The 24,217-nt window shown below is 40.3% G+C and overlaps 1 protein-coding gene across 1 annotated transcript in view; it reads right to left on the bottom strand.

Annotated features, from left to right (window-relative positions):
* The window catches only part of MEMO1 (mediator of cell motility 1), a 29,535-nt gene extending 8,997 nt beyond the window's left edge, over positions 1-20,538 (bottom strand). Inside the window, exons 1-7 of the mRNA XM_066315943.1 lie at positions 20,211-20,538; positions 8,101-8,182; positions 5,950-6,018; positions 3,959-4,071; positions 2,531-2,642; positions 1,225-1,367; positions 4-80 (exon numbers count right to left, since the gene is read on the bottom strand). Coding sequence (XP_066172040.1) covers positions 4-80; positions 1,225-1,367; positions 2,531-2,642; positions 3,959-4,071; positions 5,950-6,018; positions 8,101-8,182; positions 20,211-20,271 — 657 coding nt within the window. The 5' untranslated portion in view covers positions 20,272-20,538. The remainder of the gene's footprint in view (positions 1-3; positions 81-1,224; positions 1,368-2,530; positions 2,643-3,958; positions 4,072-5,949; positions 6,019-8,100; positions 8,183-20,210) is intronic.
* Positions 20,539-24,217: the final 3,679 nt, after the last annotated feature.

Below are 24,217 nucleotides of genomic sequence, written 5' to 3'. Positions count from 1 at the left end.
TACCATTTTATCTAGGTGCTCAATGGATCTATAAATTTCTCCTTGGGATTCATCATAGTAACTGTAACGGAACCTCTGACCTTGAAACAAAAATCATGTATAAAATAAAAAAGGGAAAAATTGTAGCTAAAACACTCCCTAATACTTACTAAATATCTGAAAGTATAATACTTGTAAAGTAGTAATCTTCATTTATTCTATACGTTTTAGCTCCATTAAGGAAATTCTAGGGCAATCATGAAGTAGCAGCCCAGAAGTAAAGTCAAAAAAATACACGATGGGTGGCTATATTCCTAAAGAGACATCTACTGTGTAAAACTGACAGTAAAGTATCACTCACTAATTGCCTCTTATTGCCTTAGAATCGAATTCTGCAAATTAAGAAGTAAAGCAACATTTCATTTCACTATCCCTCTTGACAAAGTCAGCCATGGAGTCAGGCTACCTCTGCTTGCACAACAGTACTCACAGTAAATGAAGCTTAAAAGAAAAAAATCATGGTAATTCAATGAGCAGTTCTAGATGGGCCATTAGCCACAACAGGTCCAAGTCATTCTTAAACACACTTCCACCTACTCCACAATTCAAGGACGAGTGAAACATGCACTTAGTTAAGCTGACCAAAGATGACAATGGAAAAAAAGGAAGGTCTGTTGTGTCACATATCTTTCTGAAGCAGTCCCTTTTCCAGCTACTATCACACTTAAAAGAAAAATTAAATGATAAAGCAGGACAGAAGTCAAGGCTTCTGGAGTCGTTATATCTCTGCCACCAAGATGAACTGGGGTAGCACTGGTGAATTGGCATAAATAATCAATCTGCTATCTTACCCAGCAGTAAAACATGCAAAACTTATTTCTGTCAGAGGATTGTGGCCATGCCCAGTGAATTTCTATCTAATTAGCTTTGAAAGTTGTTTTAAGGTACTTAAGAGTAAAACCAGCAAGCAACTTCAGACAATTATTTCACTGCAACAGTAAAGAGATATATAGAAATCCACACACCTTCACCATTTATTTCCTCCGTTACACTGAAAACACATTACCACATTAATATTTTTACCTATTATTCCAGATTTTAAAGACTTTTTAAATTTTATTAAGGCACTTAAGATGCAAAAATAAATTTACCAGAAGTTAAAATGTTCCATGTTTAATAAAATACATTATTCAAGAATAGCTACAAAATATTCAATATAATCTTATGATGAGATATGAAACTTACCCCAATGGCAAAAGTCAGAAGAAACCACAAAGAGATTACTAGGATCAGCTAGGTATTTACTGAAGAGTTTTCCAAATTCCTGCTCTTTTGACTCACTCAGTGCTCCGACCAACACAGGAATAATAGTAAACTCATCCTTATGGCTTATAAGCAAAAGAAAAAAGGTTGTAATTCAAGTAACATCTGAAGATTTTTCAGGGCTTGCTAATTGAAACTGCAGAATGGTTTAAAAGGTTGCTAGTGATTTGAGGATAGTAATTTGGTAAGATCATACTAGGATGTTGCTTTAGAACCTCAAAGTACTTCAATTTCAGGAAATGCACACCCCCCAAAAAGTATCTCTCTCCTGCAAAGTAAGAGTACCAGGCAAACAAAAAGAAAAGATACAGTGAAATCAGCAATGAAGTAAGAATTGAATTTTCCCTGTACAGATGCTGCATGTTGGGTAATTCTCCAAAGTGTATGAAGCATATATGAAAATGCTCTACCATAGTACCCAGGCATACACTGATATTCTAGGGAAAATTCAAAACACAATGGAAATTAAAAAAAAAACAAAACAAAACAAAACAAAAAAAAAAAAAAAAAAAAAAAAAAAAAAAAAAAAAAAAAAAAAAAAAAAAAAAACCACACCACCAAAAAACAAGGGGCGGGGGGGGGGGTGGGGCACATGTTAGGGAAGAAACCCCAACACAGACTGACATTTTATTTAAAGTCAACGTCTGAAACAGCAGCTACAAACACACCCCTGATTTCAAAACTAGTATTAAGGCTCCAAACAAACTTAAAATCCCACAAAAAACTATTTGAACTTCTTTCAGAGATGCCTTGAAAAGTGTGGGGGGGAAAAAGTCAGCTAGTGAACAAAGTTCATGAAAGCATATCATATTAACTCTATTAAGCATAATATTGAAATCTATTATTAAGCATTATATTAAGCTTAATATAAGCTTAAATATAATATTAAGCATAATATTGAAATATAATAAGCATTATATTGAAATATAATATTAACTCATGAAAGCATAATATTAACTCTATTAAGTCAACCTCTTTCTAAGAGGTGTAATAACTCCACCATTTAGGTGTTTGCTCTGCTCACTGTTTCAATTACAGCAGCTCAACCTAGCCTCTAACCCTCTCCTTACCAAAATTTTTATTGGGGGATGGGGGAATATGAGCACTATATACACCATAAGGTCTTCCATGCCATAAAATGTGTTATTATTTCCCATTGCACTTCACAGCAGCTCAAACATTTAATGCACGTACAGTTTGTTCCTGTAGAAGTAATTAGCCCTAGTACCTTTCCATGGCTTTAGCAGTATAAGGCAAATGCATTTCAATACTGTGTTCATCTTCATCTGTCTGTAGGGACATGCGCTCAAACATTCCAGTCTTCCACAATTCTCCATAAACTGAAATGAATTAAAGACCAGCTTTTACTACTTTTATTTTTGCTAATTTTTGAAAACTACGTCAAAGGCAAAAAGCAAGCTACAGCATACCTTTATCAGAACATACCCACTATAAAAAATTAATTGCCTCCAAGGGCTATCATCATAAACGACTTGTTTCTAAATAAATTCAGAACTAAAATTATATTCAAAATTATATTCAAATAATTAAAATATAAACATAACTGATTCAGTTTACAAAATGTGTTTAATCAGTGGCCTTATTAGTATATTGAAAAAGATTGTCAGTTATGATACAAAATTTAATTACACAAATAAAACACATTTGAAAATGTACATGCATTTGCCCAATGAATTTTTTTTCATAAATTGTCCATTATATGTTAAAAAAAAAAATTCATCACATGAGCTATTGCTCAATTTGTTACTATTTAATTGAATTTGTTATTGACTGAATCATGAAATCTAGAGACAGACACAACTGATTAGGTAGGTAATCCGCATTTGTAAGTTATCTTTTCTACTCTCAAGTGTACTTGAGTATACAGAGTCATCTCCACGTTTTGAAAATTCTCCACTGGATGAAGAATTCAATAAAGGGCTGTGCCTCCTTCTCAACTCCATAAAGGAGTTCTAATGAAAGCAAAACAGTTCTTACCTAAGGAAATTACTGCAGGTACTATGCAGAAAGCCTGAATTAGCTTGCTTAATCACAGTTACAAAGAAACACATCTGCACTAATTAGGCCTTCAGAAAAAGATACTATATCACTTACATATAGCTCAAAATACATAGAAGCCAAAATAATAAATTTATCTTCATTGCACTTAGTTCAAAAGACTGGCATTTCATGGACTAACAGTTTCTAAGTTTGCAAGTTAAAAAGTCACATGGAATCCAAATAAAAGCATTTTTTTTTGTTTCTGTTATTCCTCTATCAGAAATCAAACTCCAACCAACTAAAGAACCTTTCTTTCCAGCCAGAACACTTCACAGGAGAATGGAGAAGATGTTTAGTGAGTTATTATTTGATGTAACACTTTTTAGATTTAAAGCCTTGAAGCACACAGCCGAAATTGAAAAGATAAGTAAAATTTAGAATTCTTGCTGGAAGGAAGAGAGACACTATGGTTATAATGTGACCATGTCTGAAACAACCAGGACGATTAAGAAGTTAGTTTTTGTTGCACTAACACCAGATTTGCACTTGTATGCCACTCACAGCAAGGAAGTGCCCAAGAAGAATGTCCTCAGCACTGTAGTAGCACAGTCAATAGCCAAGCCTCAGTGAAGTGCAAGCTTTACAATGCACTTACTCTTTTGGTCAATTCGAAGATCATACAGAGGTGTTCTGTAAATGTCCACACTGGAAAGTGCACATCGGGAGAGGGGCACGTGATGGGAAGGCCCAAGAATGAAAATTTTTCGGCTATAACAATTAAACACAGAAAGCCACAGTTTAAACAGCTGCAATTGTATAGCAACCCAGCTCAGAGTAACAAGTTTAACAAAACCATACAAAGTGATATTTTCTCACGGCTACAATAGTTTTATTCTACTGTCAGTAACACCCCAGATCAATCCATGGCCCAACCTCACTCGGTATCTCAGGAATTATGAGATCAGATCAATAATGCTCTAGCCTTAAATCTCTTAAGCAGGTTATCTATCAGAGGGCACTCATCAGCTAGGAATTTGTCTGACTTCATTGATTTGGAGGCTGAATGATGCGTTACAGCTGCTTAGAACAGATTTTTGAATTCTCTACTTGAATCAACACAACCTTCAGCTACTTAACACCTTCAGTAAATACAGGATCAAATAACAATTATAGGTTCATCATCTATTCAGAGTTTTTCACTTATTTACTTGATTAGCCTTACTTAGGTCTTGCTAAATTAAATCTTAAGTCCTTCTCAAATGCTGGGTTTACGTTGTTATAGGCTATGGGTTTTTTTGCTGTTGCATCAACAGAGACTTGGACCTGCACATTCATAACTTTAGCTGATACTGCAACCTTTTACATGACATCATTATTTCATCAAGTCCTCAGTTCCTGGCTCTTGATTAGATGTTAAGGGTCTCCTGCCATTACAAGAAAAAAGACAAAAAAATATAGGCAATTCAGGTTTTCAGATTCAAGATTATATTGTCTTGTTTCTGGCACTGAATTAAAGGGGTGGGAGATGCGTAAAGTTCTGAGTTGTTTTTTTTTTAATCCTTATACACGGGGTGCTATAACAAGGTATACTAAAACACAAATTCCCTGCAAAGCTAATAAAAACAAATATCCAAATATGCAATAGTTTAGCTCAAAGATGAATTCTAAACACCTCATGTAGTAAAACAGCAAATGATCCAGCAAGTTCAACCAACTCCTTATCAGGGAACCTAGGGAATGCAGCTTGTTCCAGAAATTTTAGAGAAACTAGGTATCTGCACACCATGAGATATTTTCACATCATTTGCAATAGCTTACAAAGAACTAAACCATTGCCTTTGAAGAGTATTACAGCATATTATCTCACAAACAAACAGTAAGACAGTTCTTATTTAACATTGCAAAATACACACTTCGAGTAAATACCGGACACATTTTCAGTTTTTGTCATTTAAAAACCACAAAGTTGCAGTCAGCAGAACATAAGAACTATATTCCTTTACCCAAAAATAACTGGATTCATATTTTCAGAGGAAGGCACAGACTACAACAGCATGTTGAGTTTTTTTAAATTTTTATTTTTTTAAACTTGTTAGAAACGAAACTCCATTTAATATTATTGGAACAACTAACTTTCACTGCCTTCACATATTATATAAACACACTGATCACTTTCTCCACAGCATAAGAGAATCCTGGCAGTGTTCAGCCCAAAATCCTGCACTAAAAAACGAATGCAGAATCATGGTGAACTATTTTAATAGACTTAATAAAACAAACAAAACCTCCCAACGATAACAAACCAAACAAAACCAAAACAAAATCCAAAAAAACCCAACAAAACCAGCCTGGGCTTTTATAAAAGGAGTGGAACATCAGTAATAAACTGCAAAAACCTTTAATCCCTCTCTTTTGTAAAAATCTAGTTACCAATTATTTTAATAATATTCCTTTTTTCACCCCTTTTTTAATATCCAATTTGAACATTTACGATATAAAAACATAAGCTAAGCATAGAAGGCTAAAAAGAATGCAAAATTAAAATGTAAATACTTCAAGTAGTAAGAATGTAACAAGAACATTGCGCTTCTCTGAGAATTGCAACCTCAGAGTCTTAGGCTTTGTACAGAAAGCTATAATACTCACGTGATATTGGGATCCACTTGTTTGTAAGCATGGGCTGCACAAGATCCACAATAGGTATATCCTGCATGGCTGCAAATCAAAATGTACAAAACATCCAGATTTAAATATTGCTTAACATCTTGAATATGTTGATATCCAGTGTTAATCTCTCAGGATTTATTTTTTGTCCCCAAGGAACTAGAAATTGTAAGAGTGATCTGAAACTCCTGAAAGAGCAGGAAAGCACTGCTGCAGTACTGATCACACAAGACATACTTGTTGAAGAACTGGCAGCGACCATTTACTGACCAGCGCAAAAACTATCAGTGATCATTGAACAGTCAGGAAACCCCCAGACCAAAGGACCCTCTCTTATCTGTAAATGATGCACACAGACTCCACAACTGCCTGTTATCAGAAGCCCATGATAACACTCACAGTGCAGCCAGGGAACAAGGGAGTGGCAAACTACTGGAGAAAGCTCTTCTAACCACAGTCCAGTAACTGAATATAATGACAGTAGAGGGGTCTTGGCAAAGAGAGAACTACATGTCACAGTACAGAATAAAAATGCTCTGTCACTGAAGAATAACTTAGCAACAGAATGAATGAGCACAAGGAAGAGTGGAAGGCAGCATGCTAGCTTTTACTGCAGAGAATGACTACACATTCCACCATTTCGTATCAGTCTGGCCTGGTCCTTTCTTGACCTCTGTTCCTGTGTGTGGTCCAAAACAATTTATAATTATTTTGACTAGCTCTTTCAACTACTGCCTTCAAATCTGAAGGCCCATTCTCTTCAAGACCATTAAAACAGGTGAAAATTCTCTTTACACTGCTAAAAGCATTAATTTCAGAGAACAATTGTTCCTACAGTCCAGGTCAAGTGGCAGAAAATGGCTTCTGGTCACTCAGCAGTATGCCCACACCACAGCTTCACACAGTGACACTGAGAATGAGGCATGCTGTAAGCCCTGAGGTATATAGGATGTTTGAAGATCCAAGATCCCATTGATAGCACTGAAGGATTTTTTATGCATTAACATGTTTGTATGCTCAAATACATCTATATTCATTCACAGACTGATACCTGGAGCAAGTTACCTTCAAAATGAGCTAGGGATTTTACTTCAACATCACTTACCTCACTCACTCTAAAGAGCTCAGAAAGGAATTAGCTATACATGCTAAGAGGAGAAACAAGAGACCAAGACCTCACAAATGGGCAAGGAATGTTACTAGACAACGTCAAAAGAGCCTGCTGAAATATTCCCTCTGCTGTAAGAGTCTACCATCTTCCACAAAAATATTAAACACATCCCACTTCACAGGTGGGGAAAAAAGGCCACAGTTAATGAAAAAACATGGTGAGATCACAGGAAGAGTCCCAGCAATTCTGGAAAAAGAACCAAGCTGCATAATCTACAGTTGAAAGGTCTCTCTCCAGACATTCCTGCAAGAAAGACTAAGGCAGATGTGGGACAATTTCTTCAGCACACTCAATACTACTATGCAATACTTCAAATATTATGCTATGTTATGCACAGGAAAAACATCATATTTAAGGTGTTTTTTCTAGTGTTTCCTTCCAACTCATAATTACTTGGAATTATCAACATACTTTTATCACTACATGTCTCAGCTACCTTCAGGAAATTGAATTCTGCCTAAATAGTTCAGACGATCCCTATTTCAGCAGCGGACAAACAGTTCAAACAAAACCAAACTAAAAAAGCTCAGACAAAAGTAAACCATTTTGGATAGCTGAATAGTGTTTAATTACTTTTTGGTTTAATTCTTTAAGCTTTACTAAATTTTATTTAAGGGCTGTGAGGGATGCAGGAGTTTTGCTTGTTTGGTTTTGGGGTTGGGTTTTTTTCCTGTTATTGGAGAGGTTTTGTTGTTTTTCTCATAAATATAACTCTTACCCATTTTACTAGATCACAAACAAATATTATGTGTGCAGTCCATCAGCAAAAGCAAGCTGATCATACACCCAAACGTGCACAGATTTCTGCCATTCTATGCTATATCCAAAATACTTATTTAGAAACCACACAACAGTTCTTTCACCTAAATACTAGCTTTTACCAGTTCTCACAATCACTCAGGAAAAAAAGTGCATTTAACCAACCAAGTATTAGATACACTCAACTTCTGTTTCAGACTTACGGTGCAATAATGGCTCTTGCAGGTCTTTTTGTGGACTGTACTTGAGAAAGCCAAGCTTCTAGCTGTGCATTCAGCTGGGGTCCTGTGAAGAGACAAGGAGATACTGTAGCCATAAAAGAACCTAATACATCTCAAAAATTTAAAAATAAAGCTTGGAAGTCCAGCAGATTTAAAAGTCATCTTAAACATCAAAAGCCAGGCTTAAATCTACAACCAAACCAACAGGAAAAACATTCCCCCAAAATACCCAATGAAACAACAAAAAGAAACCCCAACCCTGTAATGTTGAAGGTTACAGTAGGAAAGTTTCAACCTCCTGGTTTGGGAAGCTCATTTACTGCACATCCAAACACACACTTACTGTTTCTTGTTCTTTGGGGACTAATGAACACACCACTTCAGCATTTAAAGGAATGGATGCTGGTTTCAAAAGAATCGCTAACAGATAATTGTTTCCTCTCATAAACACATTTGCAGAATTCAGAAGTAAAAAGTTATGATCTTTATCAAGAGAGCCCAATATGGGAAGATGACATAATACAAAGGCCTGACATTTGCATAATAGCCAATGACTATGTTAACAAATCTTTTATTAAGCGAGTACAAGAGCATAATACAAAACACTGTAACCTGGAAAATCTATAAATGCACAAGAAAAAGCTAAAAGTGAGAAGACATTATGCTTATCCTAATACCTTAACAACTTCTGATCAATCAACATATACTACAAGTACACGACCACTTCATCAACATTAACTTCAATAACTGGCCAATCCAGAATGTATATGTTTTTAAACTAAATTCTGTACCCCAACAAGTAGCAAATGTTCTTAATTCAATCACCTGACAGATGATAAAAAAGCCTTCTACAAATACAACATTAAAAAAACCAATACCAAACAAACCACATTTTGATTATTTCCCATTACTAGAAAACTCTCTGATGTTAAGCTGTCCTTCAGGAAGCAAGTCTGGCAAATGCAGTACAACACTCCTTCATATTAAAGACCACTAAACAAGCTTTCAACTAAAAGTCATTCAGCTGTTATTGTTACAAGCGACATGCCATTAACAAAGAAAATAGAGGCACTTTTTTTCAGCTGACACTATGCTTTTAGCAGAACTCTATGCCAGCAGAGTTTATCAGTAAAGTATGGTGCAGCAAGCTGCTTTTCTTCTTCCAGCCACGTTGCAGATCTTTGTATCTCCCCCACGCAGGTGTTAAACTACCAACTGCCAGTGTAAGTCAAAACCAAATTAAATATCTGAAGCCATTTCACAGATACGTTCCTGTATTCCTGTAGGCCTGACAAGAGCTGACAGCTCTCCAAAAGGCTGACAAGAACCACAGGGAATGAGAGAAAAGATGTCAATTTTTGCAGAATCCAATCAGTCCCTGCCCAGGGATAGTCAAAAGGCATTCCCTAGAAAACATGGGGGTGAATGGTAGAAATGTTGAAGCCATGAGTTTTTATACAAAACTTAAATCCATGTGTTTCTTGAAAAAGGACAACTTCTGTAGTTGTGAAGAGTCCTACCTTCTCACACGAAGTAAACAAGTACAGCACCATTTTCTTAAGCCTTCTATTACACTTTAGTTACTGTCTACAACTCTAACAAGGTGAAAGAGTGACATGGATTAGCTGTCACTCATGTAATACAGTGACTTTGAAATGATGAAACTGTTATAAAAATTCCACCACATACCAATTCTGTTCTGCTGCTTCTCTTGCTTGGGGAAATTACAAGCAGCTGATGTGCAAGAGATAAGCATAATGACATCTTAGAAAATGGAGGTTATTGGGGAAGCTAAGTAAAAATAAATAGGTTTGTATTTCAACCCTCCTTCTAAGATAACAGGAGACTAACAAAACAGTACTCTTTTACAGTATTTCCACTTTTATTGGTGATATGAGTTAATTAGTGGAGTGAAGAAACAAATCACCGAAAAGAATTGTTTACTTCCTATTTCTCCCAAAATATGTAGAAAGATAAAATACTTTCTGAATGAAGCTCTTTAGGACACTTTTTTTCCAGCCACTGACTACCCAGACTTAAACATTAGTCTGCCCCACCTGACCTGTTCTCCTTAAAGAAGAGGATCCATAGGCAGCACAACTGCAAAAGAGACAGAATTTGTTAAGCTAAGGGGAGCTCTTCTCCTGCAAGGCACTATGCTTAGCCCTTCTCCATCCCTTCTTTAGCAGGGATTTTTCACTAAAGATGTGGTTAAGGCGATTTGCCCTTGGTTGAGATAAATCAGGTAACCTGCTGAACGGTTGAAAGACAAAGGTCAGAACATTTGGTAATATCCTAAAATTTCATGATTGGTCAAATCTGACTAAAACTTCCCATCTTACAGTGACATAGCAGGGTAAGATGCCCAGGTTTGCTTAGTCTGCTAAAAGACAGACACACTAACAAAATAACATTTTCTTCCTAGAGGCAGTAAAACAGATCTGTATGACCCAAGGGATGAAACTTCTGCCAGTGTTTACTTAAGGACCAAGTAACACATCTGCTTCCAGATTTTTCCCTTTAATGCCAAGTATAAGGTGCCCGTTTAAATAATTATTTTTGACGTAATGTAAACTTTCATTTCAACTTATACTTATCTGCAGTATTTAAATAAAATATGCTATCAAATTTCTCTCTCCAGAGGACTAACAGAGAGAATGGAGAGTACAACACATCCATGACCTTTTAGCTAAAGAAAAAAAAAAAAAAAATGAAACAGCACACACATGAATTGACAAAAGTATAGCCTACCTGCAGCTTCCTATGTTTACTAATACTTTAAGGGGGATACTCTAGAACTGTAATTTTCTCGTTACCAAATCAGCACCAACTTTTTCTTGAACTGCTCAGAGAAGTTTTTTACAAATTTCTCAAATATGAAGATGTTTAAGGCTAAAGTCAAAATATTTGAATTGGTTATACAAAATATAAATAAACCCACACTATCACAGTAGCTGTGCTCTGCCATATGGAATTGTATTATAGTAGATGAGTAACAACTTCATAAAGAACTAAGTTTTGTTCATATTTAAATGAAGCTTAACTGGAAAAAAAACCCATGAAGACAATCCAGTAAATATGCATCTCCTTAGCTGACCAGCATGGATCATGAACAGCACTGCCACACATGTATCCTCTTTCTGTTGTGGTGGGAAGTAAAATAGGTCCTGGCTCCTCGAGCCTCAAGTGGAAAACTCATCTTGAGAAAGCTGGCAGGATGAGAGCAACAGGGGTTTTAAGGCTAACCCAGACAGAAGGGCAGAAAATCTTAGGGATGCAATTTCTGGATGCAACCATCAACATACTTTAGCATTAATACTGTAAAATCAGACCTTCCATTCATCAAAAGAAGGTTAAGCAGCCAAATACGAGCTTCACTGAAGTATGTAACATTAGGATCTGCATTTCAATCCTACAAAGTCACGTATAAATAAACACAGGTGTGTAACTAAAGACTTCTGACATTTTCTGTGGCTATTTCACATCCTGTTTTGTTTTGGAAACCACCAGAAGTTATGCCAAGGTTTAAAATAATTGCAAGCACAGACGAAGTCACCACTAGGCCAATTCATGGAAATTACTATAGGCAGCATTTACTCAATTATCTTGACCAAAAGGACAACCTATTTTAACAATCAACATCATCCCATCACAAAGCTCTAGAGTAAGTAAGAAAGAATCCTTCCACATTACTTGCATGCCATTGTCATCCAGGGAATAACACAAAGACATCTGGTAGTGACTCAGCTAAGTTCATCACCCCAATTTACAGCTGTCATGGTCCAGGCTCTGTAGCTTAAGCCAAACCAGCACATTCTTTCCACAGTCAACCTCACCTTGTCGGTGAGCTTGAAGTGCTTATATGCCAAGTGTCAACACAATGTAATGGCATTTTGCTTCTTTTCCTGCAGCCACCATTACACATACAAAGCACACTTTTTCAAATTAGTAGGGAAGACTCAGTGTTTGCTCTGAATACTCTGTCTCCATGAATTTTTTGTTTTGTTTTGTTTTTTGTTTTTACTGGAAGAGCATAAACCTCGATCAAAATTTAGAGAGGCACCTGGGGAAAACTGCTGAGGTCCCCTTCGGCTGCATGTGTGCAGCACTTGCAGCAAGGCAAGTAATGCTGGAGCACAACAGTAACACTGCAGTCCCCAGTCTTGACAGCTTTTGCTTGCCCAAGAATGTCTTCTACCTATAGGAGCCACCACCCTTCTTTGAGTCTTCCACATTTTAACTACCTTTTCACCCACTGATGAAAAAAGTCTACACCTTAAAAACGCCTCTAATAAATATTACATGTGTGGTAAGAAGTGGGTAAGTCTTTACTCTTGGAGAGTGTCAGAAAAATCAAAATATTAGTGAAACCCTAGGGGCTGGCATACAATTAGTTTAGTAACTGGAACTAAGGGAGCTCTTTTCTTCACAAGGTGAATATGAAACAATGAAATTGTTAGGCAAACTCAAATCTGAAACGTGACAGAGAACTAACAGTTAAAATTGCAGAAAGTGTAAAAATTTTTCAAAACACACATACTGCACTTGAAAAAAAAGCCCCAAACTTGCTTTTCAATGTAACAAAAGCCAAATCTTTGAATAAAGAAAAAGTTCTAGCTATGCAAAGACTAGGATTTGTCAGATATAGAAGGTAATTTCCAACAACTCATGTTAACGGACACATTCTCCACTGCTAGCATATACTCTCTTCCAATACTGATAAAATGGTGAAATCAGACTATAGACAATGCAGAACTTTACCTATGCAAACAAGAACTGAGGAGAAAATTAAGATGCAAATAGAGATTCCACCAATGCCACATTAATTCCTATTTATACACATTGTAAGAGGGAACTAAAACTGCAAGTAGTGCTTGAATGGGGGCAAAAATAAAACTGAAGCCACAACAGAAACATTGAAACAGATACAGAAATCTGCTCTGGAGGCAGTTCTTACTTGCATGCCCCAGTTCTCCAGTATTCCACTAGTTCTTGATTTTCCTTCACTGAAAGTTGGCAAAAAAAAAAAAAAAAAAATCAAACTATAACACCACTCATTAAGAATATCAACTAACATGTATCTACCTAGCTTCATAAAAATCCTTAGTACTCAGGTCATTCAGAAATCCAAACAAATTACATTCTGTTCCATACCTCTGAGAATGATTTTGGCCCTAATATACACTAAATGTAAATTAAATTTGTGAAAGTATTCACTAAGTGATACTTGTGGGCCTATTTTAATGATACCAGAACTACACCAAATATAAAACTCCTTTTCAATTCCAACTGCACAGTGAAAGTTGAATCTACACTCTTTTCTTCAAGTATATTGATTTTGACAGTATTTAAGTGATTCAGCTGGAAATAATAGCCTAGAAATTGTATTTCAAATTATTCCAGTACACTTTTTCAGTATACAATGCTAAATAATACAGTCTGCATATTAATGTTGTGTTCCATGTTTAATTCATAAAAGAGTCAGTAATGACACATCCAGTTTCCCCATAAAAAGCCTAAAAAAAGATAAACGACCAAAGAGAGAGATATTACATTGGGTATTTAACATTGCAAAGCAAATACTTGATGAATTCATAAGACACTATGATTAGTTGTTCACAGATTGCAAGGTAAGAACTTAAGTTAACAGCTGTATTTGCAATGCTTCAGCTAATGTCACAACATTAAGATTTCATGATCATTAATTATCCTGCTACTGCAGAAAGCTCCATTCACTACAAGAGATCATACACTTTTTCAAGCTGGAAAAGACCTTTAAGATCATAGAGTCCAACCACAAGCCTAACACTGCCAAGTCCACCACTCAACCATGTCTCATTTCAGTCACCTTCACATACTTTTTCCATATTATCCTGGATCCATTTGTCTACGTCCATCTACAAACAACACGATGATTCATTACCTCTACATTACATTTATGAACGAGCTGTGATGAATTATTCCAGTTTTGGGGAGTATGCCAGGGTTCTTGGCATGCCACAGTAAACCACTTTTGTAGCCTCTTTTATGACACAAAGAATATCTTCCTCAACCCCTCGCCTGCATTCCTGGTCTAAACCAGACAGAGTCACACATCATATTCCCTTCTGACCACTTCAGCTGCTGCAGAGACCCATATCCAACACAGTGCAGAGAAGAGATTCCGCCCTACATTAAAGTGGGATACAGCCGCTCAGGATCAGTGAACCCAGCAGCAGCTGCCCTCAGAAACTGTGGGCAGCAGGCCTAGAGAACGGATTACACACATTCAGCAACATCATGGCAAAGCAGAAACAGCTGTGACTGATGTACACAGTTTCTCTAAAGCTGATGAGAAGTTCCAGCTCATGCCAGCAACCATACAAATGCTGAGATTACAGCACCATCATTAAAACGAACAGTCATTCTCACATCACTCCTCAGGGACCCCAAGACCCAGAAGGCACAAATGAGAGCAGTTTTACTATCTCAGAATCACACTGCTATTGCACCTTGAAGCCACCTACCTCACAGAGCTACTAACAGAGTAAGTGGGTTTTGACATCAGAAGAAACAGTATTTGAACAAAGGCAGTAAAAAAGCATTAATGCCGATCTTACTGGGGATTACAAAGGAATAGAAGAGGCTGCAAATGCACAAAAATATTGGCCAACTTTGAGAGATATGCAACTTCTGAACTGATCACTCATGGCATACAACTGCCTTTTCTTTTATTTTCTGATCTGCTGAACTTCTTCAAAGCATTATACTTTCCTGCTGACGTACACACCATCATGCAGTCTTCCACCCAAAAAACAAGGTCGAAACATTGCTGGCTGTACGACAGCCAGTTATTCCAGAGTTCTGGCATTTCTTCTCCAAACAAGTGAGAAGCTTAATCCTTACAAATGGTAGCAACAAGATGTCAGTGCCATCCTTTGGGATCCTTTTGCTTATAAGCTAGGGCAGCGGAAAACTCTAAACACAAGTGCGCCATTAAGTTTAAAGTCTCTTCAAATATTTACTGGCCATTTGCTTGGCTCATCACTAAAAAAAGAGCTTTGAAGACAATGAGCACAACAGTATTTAAAGTCGACACAGCAATTACTCTGCCAACTCGCATTTGCATTAATAAGCTTATGGAAATTAAGGTTCTCCTAGTTTAAACAAGTTGGCACAGGCAAAGAGCACACCTCTGGCCACTATGGTTTGGTCAGGGAAAGCAGAGAAATAAGGCCCAACTAATACAACAACAAACTTGTTCTGCAGGGCAAGTTTCACATCACGCAGTATTGTTATTCACACACACTCAATTTGATTTTTGCTCCTGTGACCTGGAAGAGCCTACTAAAAACCTTCATGTTTTACCATGCCACTGACTGGGGAAAAGTTGAAACAAGAACTCTTATCACATGCATTAATAAGGAGCAGTACAGTATTCAGTTATCGCTTCCAGGGGCCAGACAAGAGAGGCCAGCTGTGACCCAAGCCATGTAATGTGACATCCCACTTGTCATGACATGCTACAGAGGAAAAAAAAGATGAACATAGCTAATGTTTATTTCCATTCCAGGAGGATCTGGACTGCCCAGCACTTACTGAATCTACTCATATCAAAGAATAAACATCCCTATCCTGCATACAGTCCATGCTCAGGATAGCATGTCATTTCCATTGCATTTCATCTGCTCCTTTTGCATCTAGGAATGCATCTGCCTGCATTCAAAGACGCTGAAAATTATGCCTTTTTTTTTTTTCTTTCCAAGTTGTCTTTAATCTTCCTCTTCCACCTGCTGGTTAAAAGTCAATTTCTCAAGAGGTCTGGATACTAGGTGGTTGAATTAACACAGCAGGACTGGGACTTTCTTCCAAAAATAGATCGAGTGTACTATTTTTCACTACACAACAGTGAATTTTTCTCCCCCCCCCCCCTTCTTTTTTTTTTTTTTTTTAACAATCTACATAACAGCAGTGCTGTGTGATATTTTTATTTACATTGTATGCTTTTATCTAAATTTTGCAAATGTTTTCAGTGGCCAGCATACACCAAGCTGCTAGCTCACAAAAGCAATGGCATGTCATATACCACTGACTTTTTTTTCAAAAGCAGACATGCAAATCAAGCTCTTCAAGTAAATAACAAGGTTGCTTAGACCAGTGGCCTCCTATCAGCAACAGGCATAGCACAGTTTCAGTTCAGAAGCTTGGCTGTAAAGCTTCCCATACTCAACGGTGCTGCTAAGCAGGAGGAGGAACAACTGACCAGATCTCACTGTTCTGTTTGCTGCCAATCAAACATTCCAGAGGTTACATCTGAAGTTCATTAAGATACTGCATTTAATGACATGGAATGAACATTAACTTCCTCACACCAGGAATTCTAGAGGAAAAGAGATGACAACCTTTTTGGTTAAAATTTTCATACTGAACTCATCTGCTGAAATTTATTAAAGAACTTGAGTTTTAAATTTTTTTTGTTGCTGTTACAACAGCACACAATGAAGAACACATGGGAAGTCAAATGCTAACATCATGGTGAAGGTCATCTTCCACTTCTTGCCCCTTTCTCAGCTTTACTGAGTAGGAAGCAGTGAGCGTTCTCCCCAGGACCTAACTTTCTGTCTAATACAAAGTTGTTTACTCAGATGAAACATTCTAACATGTGAACATGCTGGGATGTGCATAATTGCACAGCCAGTCCCACCTGCTCTACAGCATTCATAAGCATCATACAAGTGGGTGGCCTATTCATACTAGAACGGAGTGCATGTTTATATTTTCCAAGGCAGAATCCAAGCAGTACATCTCCCATAGCTGGAGAAAACCACGGACCAATGGTCTATTTTCAGCTGATGCAATTGCTGTCCTATGGAAATGAGCAGCCTTTAAAGATAAGAAGTGGCATTTCTTCCAAACCCTCTTACACACGTTGCATTGACCATCCATGAAGAGTAGTAGCTCCCTCTTGGTTGTGGCTTCATTTCTAATACTGCTTCCACTCCTGGAGCAGAGAGGAGACAGCTAACCCAATCTAAGAATATCCTCTGACCACAAAAGGATCTGGATCCATCCCTTTGTCTTCTTCCCCTTCAGCTGGCTTTGGCCCTTCTTCCTCAGAGCTGACTTCTACAGCCAGAGTTTAGAGATTTTTTTTTCTTTTTTTTTTTTTTTTTTTTTTTTTAAATAGCAATGGGTGCATCACTTTTGCATAAACCCTCTCCCAAGTCTAGGATGCCATGTATCATCCTGGATGGTGTGTTGATGTTTTAGCCCTAGGTACCATACACCTCAGGATAAAATACCACTTAAAGCCCTTATACTCACTCAGCCCCTTTAAAAATGCTTTCAGATGTAAAGATTTTAAACATATCTGTCAAAAATCACATTTCTCATTACCCTTTCAGATGGGTCATCTTAACTACAGCACAGGATGAGGGTAGCCAGAGCATCCACTCACGCTGTGTAATCAAACTCAGCTCTGTAGAAAGAGAGCAGTTTGGAGCAAACGGGAAGCTTAAATGCTAACCAGTTTATATATAACACAGCAAATCGCTCCTGGGCTGAGACAGTAGCGCGAAGAATGGAGGAGGTAGGAGGACTTGAAAAGATAATCCCCAGAGAACCATGGGAACACACTGAAGAACTATCACAATTCAAACTAATCCCTGCCTCAGCTCCAGCCTTGAAGCTACGCAGGCTAAAAACACATGGTAAAATCCATTTTCTTCAAGAAGTAGTATAATTGAGGAGCCTATGAGGAGTTTGACATCGCAGCTGACATGCGCATCTGGCCTGAAATACAGAAGATTTTAAGTTAAATCTATGATGAACACAACGCCTCTTGGGTCTCATTTGTTTTGTCTCAAGTTTTGATGGACCTTCCTAAATGGCACACAAAAACTAGCTTTCAAGCGATAAGTAATAGGTAGTCCTTGTCTTGCTGAACAGGCACAACTCCTGCTCTCACACACAAAGTGCAAACAGCACAAGAGAGTTCTATAGCAAGTCACATAATACTCCTTGCTCATTTAAGTAAAAACGTATTTCCAAAACCCCCAGATTATGCAACATCAACCACTTACCCCCACCATACACACTGTAACAATTTAACTTGTCACAAGCACAGCTGTCATAATTCATTATTACAACATGATTCAGTTTGGGGGTTTTTTTCATGCAGTGTGTCTGGGCAACCATCCCACACCTCCTCAATAAGCAATTGCCAGAGGGCTGCCCAAAAGCAGTGGGACTAAAATGCTTTTGGATGTCCTATGACAAACAACTAGCACTAGCCAAACTAGTCACACACACCAGAGTGTAGTCTAACTAAACTATGCACTAAATTTTAATAGAAATAAAACAGTAAAACACAGTATCCACGCTTCTTAATTTTTTTTTAAATTAAAATTCTTAGTTGTAAGTACCCAGTAATAACTTGACATGAAGTCCAACATCAAGCAAAGTACAAAATTTGTGTGTAAGGTCACGTAGCCATTCCATATTGCAGATCAGTTTTCTGTCGCACTCATAAATGAAAATATAAACTGCAGGACCAAGGTGATTACCACAAAGCTCTGTAATCACCAAAACAAAGATGTTTTGATGTCTTTGCACATGGTTAAATCTATACCTTGGACGTGATTTTGTATATTTTCGGTAATGGAGTACGACATACCTTTCCAGATCATTGGAAATAAATGTAGATGCAGCTGCACGAAGATTTGAGGCCAGTTTTGTAATGGACACAAAATTATGTTTAGAATTTTAAGCTCAGAAGGAAAACAAGCATCCTCTATTGTTGTCTCGAAAATGCCTACCCAACCATTTGAAGACCAGCTACTTATCACACAATCCGCCTCTTCCTGTGTTACCCTCCTCCCTGTATTTCTTTTCTTCTCTTTCATTTTTTTTGCCTCGTACCTCATTTATCAATTTATGGAGGAGAGGGGAAACCACATCTATTTTAGCCGAGAGAAGCGTATGACCTTCCACATCCAATTCTTCTTAGATGTTAATTTAGGATCCTGAATGCAACACTTCATTGTTTGGTTTATTTTCAATTGTACTCCGTATCCCTCTGAACTGTTCATTACGACAGCCTCTTGTTCATCTAAGCTCGTTCACCTGCAGTTTTGTAATCATCTTTACTCTCGAAGCCAGTAAAAGAACATCCCTTACAAATCTTATTAACAGCTCTGAAAAGACAAATGTGCATCCTTTTCACAAAAGTGGTTCTGCCCCCAAACCGAACAAAACTTATCTCCAAATAGATTTGCTATCAAGCCATTATTACGTGCTTCTGCCTTTATTCTGGCGTGGGCGAGGGGAGCAGTAGCTCGCCATCCAATGCACCACGTTTTTCTTCTATTCTTCTTCTCCAAGTACCACATGTTTAAATGGACAGAGCCGCTCTGCACTATTGCTTAGTAACTTTTAACCGCTACTAAAAAGAAAGCGCTCGGGAAGGAAAAATATGTTTTCTTGAACTACAAAAAGAGAAATGTATCTCCCTATTTTCACAAGTCGACAAGAAGTGCAATAAACCTCTCTATTTTCACACCTTTCTCCCCGCCGTCTAACCCCAGACGGGCGGTATTTTCTCATTACATTAACAAACAAAACACCAAAAAAACCCCAGGAGCAGTTGAAAACACTGAAATCCGCCCGTGTGCTCTGACGGAGAGCAGCAACACCCAGTCCGGAGCACAGCCCCGGGCTGACTCCAGCCCCGCCGCCGTGACACACGGAGCTGCGGCGAGGCGCGGCTGCCGGGCAGGCACACGAGGCGCAGCCGGGGGCCCGATCCATCCCCGATCCATCCCCGGCGACGACCAAACGCCGGTTTCCGCCGAGAGGCGCCGCTGCAGTACCCGGGCCGGAGGAGAGGGACAGCGGCGGCCGGCAGGTGTGCTCGGGGTGCTCCGCGGCACCCCCTCCCCGGCTCTGTTCGCTCCCCGCCGGCGGCCGGGCCCGGCAGCCCCCAGCCCCCCCCGCCCGCCATGTGCCGGCGGAGGCGGAGCCGGCGGCCCCTCCCCGCGCCCGGTACCGGCCCCGACGGCCCCAAAGTGCTGATTCAGCCCCCGCCGCCCGCTCCCCGCTCCCGGCGGCGGTACCTGAGGCCGTGTACCAGCTGCCGGCGTGGCTGGCCTCCCGGCAGAGCACCCGGTTGGACATCTTGGAGCCGGAGCCGCCTATGGTGTTCGGGGGGGGCGCTGGGGGACGGGCCCGCCCGCGGCGGCGGCGGCGGCGGCGGCGGCGCTGCTCCCCCTCCTCCCCCGGCACGGCCCGGGCCCCGCGGGCGGAGGCGGCGCTGCCGGAGCGGCGCGAGCCGGGGGCGCGGGGCCGGGCGGGGTCGCGGAGGGGGGACGCGGGGACAGAGCCTGAGGCCGCCGCCGCCAACTCCGCGCCGGCGGGTGGGGGGGCGCGGAGAGAAGGAGGCCGCGGCCGCAGCTGGGTTTGGCCCCGCTCGGCTCCCGTGGACTAAGGGCCGCGCGGGCGCCGCGCCCCCATTGGGCACCAAAGCAAAAGCCTCATCATGATTGGCCGCTCGCCCTCTGTCGGCCACGCCCACCGCTTTGACAAGTGCGGCACCGCCCCGCGGGGGAGGGGGTAGGGGGCGGGGCCAGGCGGGTCAGCCCACTGCGGATTGGCCAGCTCGTTGCCATGGCGACGGGTGCCGTGCGCGCTGATTGGCCGGGCCGTGTCTCCGTGGTGGCGGGGCAGATTCCGGGCGCGGGTCAGGTGAGGGGAGCGGGGCGGGGGGGCCGGGAGACCCCCGGGGTGACCCGCGGGAGCGCCCCGTTATCCGCTGCTGCGCTTCTTCCCGCGCCCGGCACGGCCGGCGGGAGCAGTGCGGATGCTGAGGGCTCGAGGGACGGAGCGCCGTTTCCCAAAGGCATCTTTGGGAACATGGAGTTTTTTGCGCTGAGGCTCCGCGTTTCCGAGCTAGGATCCTTCCCTACGCCTCCCTGCCCGTGCCGTGACGCCCGTGGCAGCGTGGCTGGGAGCGAGGGCCGTGGGAGTACAGCTGTTTGGAGGTCTCCGGTTCTTCTCAGCTTAATACTTCCCCACCCCCTTTAATTTTTATTTTATTTTCTTATTATCTGGGTGAATGAACTGCTGCCATGGAGACATCAAGCGTGGCTCAAAATAGCTAACGAGGCAGAACTGAAAAGGGGAGTATGGCCGGTACAAAAGGGGGAAGGGAAAAAGCAATTTCAGCCGCTGACGTGAGAGATGCAACCAGCAGCGAGGAAAGCACAATAGGAGAGATGAGGGGCTGCGGCCATTAAAGCCTTAAAGGCAGACTGGGGCTTTGTGAGGTGGAGCACATGTGGGCCAGGTCAGGAAACACAGTATCCTCCTCCCCCTTTGTCATCTAATTCTTCGAAAAGTCCTCCAGGCAATTATAAATATGTGAAAAATACAGAGGTTTGAGGGGTTTTGTTTGTTTGGTTTTGCTTTGGTTCTGATTTCTTTACTGTTAAACGAAGTGGGGGGACAAAGGCATTATTCTCGGTATGTCTTGGAGATCAAAAAGGCTCATGCTGAACGCATGGCTGGTCTCCTGTTCATCAGTGAGGATCCTCCTGTGCCCTCATGACACTGCCTTGCCAGCAGCTGAGGGGCAGTAAGGACTGGGGTCTCCAGTTAATAATATTTCTCATAGGTAGCCATGAGGAAATGGGGCCCAATTATCCCAGCATAATGTTTTATGTTCATAATGTTTTATGAAGCCTTCACTGCTCTACGTATCCTTACAGTACTCTATTGTTATTTTATAAACAGTGTCTTCAAAAAGGTTAATGCAGACTATAACTGCTACCTAGACTGGAAGAACTACCCTACCTGGCTGTTTTAACATAAAACTGTTTTGGTAGTTGTGATACCCATTTACACCTCTCAAATAATTTACATAAACTTCAGTACTAAGAATAATTCCTGAGTTGATCCTTCAATAAACTAATCTTTCAATAAAGTTAACTAAATGCAGAGGATAAATTTCATTGCATGGAGAAAAATACATGTTGTGATAACATCACACCAGGGTATATTCAAGTTCTTGATACACCATTGTCCCACAGTCCATCACCAACAGTTAGAAGAGGCTGCTAGGAGGAACATTTTATTATAAAACGTAATTTTTAATTATCTGGTATTATTTTCTATCACTTTGAGGAACAGCTTCCATTTTCTCTAAGCATTTCCCTTTCAATTAAATTAAAGCATAAGAACTTCTGATTAGTAATCCAGATGGTTTAATAAGTAAAAACATTTTATAAGTATTTTCTTCTGGCTGTACTACCTTGCTTTATTAGTGGTTTTTTCCTCTTCAGCTTGCCTTTTAAAATTCCTTAAATATATTTCTTCGTGCTGCTATGTAACAGGCTGGATTCCTTTTCTCTTTGTGCTTCTTTTCTAAGCTTCCTTCTCCCTTGCTTTCCTCATTAACCTTTCTTTCCTTGTGTGTAGTTTTATCTCCCCTAGACTAGGTACAGATTAGGATGAAGTTTTTACTGGGTGTAACATGAACACAGCATCCATGTAGATGTAGAGCATCCATGTAACACTACAGCTCAGTGTTAGCAGGTCACAAAAAGCAGAGGCTTTCTTTTTGCTAATCCTTAAATTATGGTATATGCCACAAACACTGTGACAGCCAGGTGAATCTCTGCCCTTCCCTGTTATCAATAAGCACTGTCAATCCAGAGCCCATGGAAGCTGGAGAACGTCCTCCAGCAGTTTTTGCTTGCTCCTGACAAAGCTTGTCAGCCGTAACACTACAAAAGGAACTTCTGCCATTTCCACTGCTAAGGGTGACAGTAGGATATTAATTTGTACCCTATCACAAGTGGTCATAACACCACTGAGCAGTGTTTAGTGATTTGTGGGTTCCTGTTGGTAACTCTCCTCTCCTGATCATGAACTGTTTGTGTGAGGGCTGGTGATGTGCTCCCTCAGTACCATGTGTAAATGGAAGAGGCAGAAACAGAAAAGCAATCAGCTCTTCAAGAAATGTTCGTAAAACGCTCTCAGGCACAAGGTGTGAGTCTTGGGGTGTCCTGTGCAGGACCAGGAGTTGGACTGGATCCTTGGGGGTCCCTTCCCACAGGGTGGGATCCCACCTATGGCATTGCTGGGTTTCCTGGGACACAGAGCATGGAAATGTTCCAGCCACAAACTGAGAAACTAGGCTGAGCTTTCAGTGTAATGATGTGAAGCATGGGTTAGGCTGGGAGATGCTCCCGCTTCATCTACGGTTCTTCCAAGCACTGTTTGTATGGGGAACAGTAACAGGAGCACTTAACAGTTCCAAGCTGTTATTGCAGTAATATTTCTCTGATATGCAGGAGAGAGCTGACACAATGCAGGTACAATCCCCAGGTATGCACACCCTTAAAGCACAGGCCTCTGCTCCACTTGTTGGCAGTTTGTTCTTCCTTACCTAGAAGAAAAGGGTGAAGGCACTGGCAAGTGTCCTTAGCATGCAGGGTTTTCCTTCAGCAACACCCTGTGACCAGCTGGGATGGGACATTTTCAGCTGGCCCAGCTTTCACGGTCTGTGGCTTTCTTGGTTTTTGCTCTCATTGTCTTCTTGCATGTGGTTCTTTCCTATTGTGTTTTTCACAATGTCCACTTCCTGTCCCCTCCCTTCTCAGGAAGCTGTTCACTGTTACTTTAGGGTTTTCTATTTACAAAATGCTGTTCTGCATCGGAGGAACCTGCTGTTCCTACCACTCCTTCCTTCTACTGTTAAAAGCAGACACCCCCGCCTCACCCCCAGCTTCACAATCCTTACAAGGGAAATACCTCCACTTCCTGTGTAACATATGAGCAGCTGAGATAATATCAGTGGGTGATTATCCAACTTGTAAATACTTCTCAGCCACCCAGCAGCCTTTTATCAATTTAGGCTCCTCTTAGAAAACAGGTCTGTTACACACAATTGCAAAACAAACTTGGAGAGCTAAAAGCTCATTTGGAATAGGAATATGACACACTCCTAGTCAGTGTTGCACTAGCACTGATGTAAACTGTCCTATAATTATTCATGGTACATTTACATTTCAAGTCCTTGCTTAAAACTGTATTTGAATGAGAACATTGGCAGAAACAGTGC

The sequence above is a fragment of the Sylvia atricapilla genome, chromosome 3 (assembly GCF_009819655.1).
Source record: "Sylvia atricapilla isolate bSylAtr1 chromosome 3, bSylAtr1.pri, whole genome shotgun sequence".
NCBI lineage: Eukaryota > Metazoa > Chordata > Aves > Passeriformes > Sylviidae > Sylvia > Sylvia atricapilla.
This window is presented reverse-complemented; position numbering and strand designations above follow the sequence as displayed.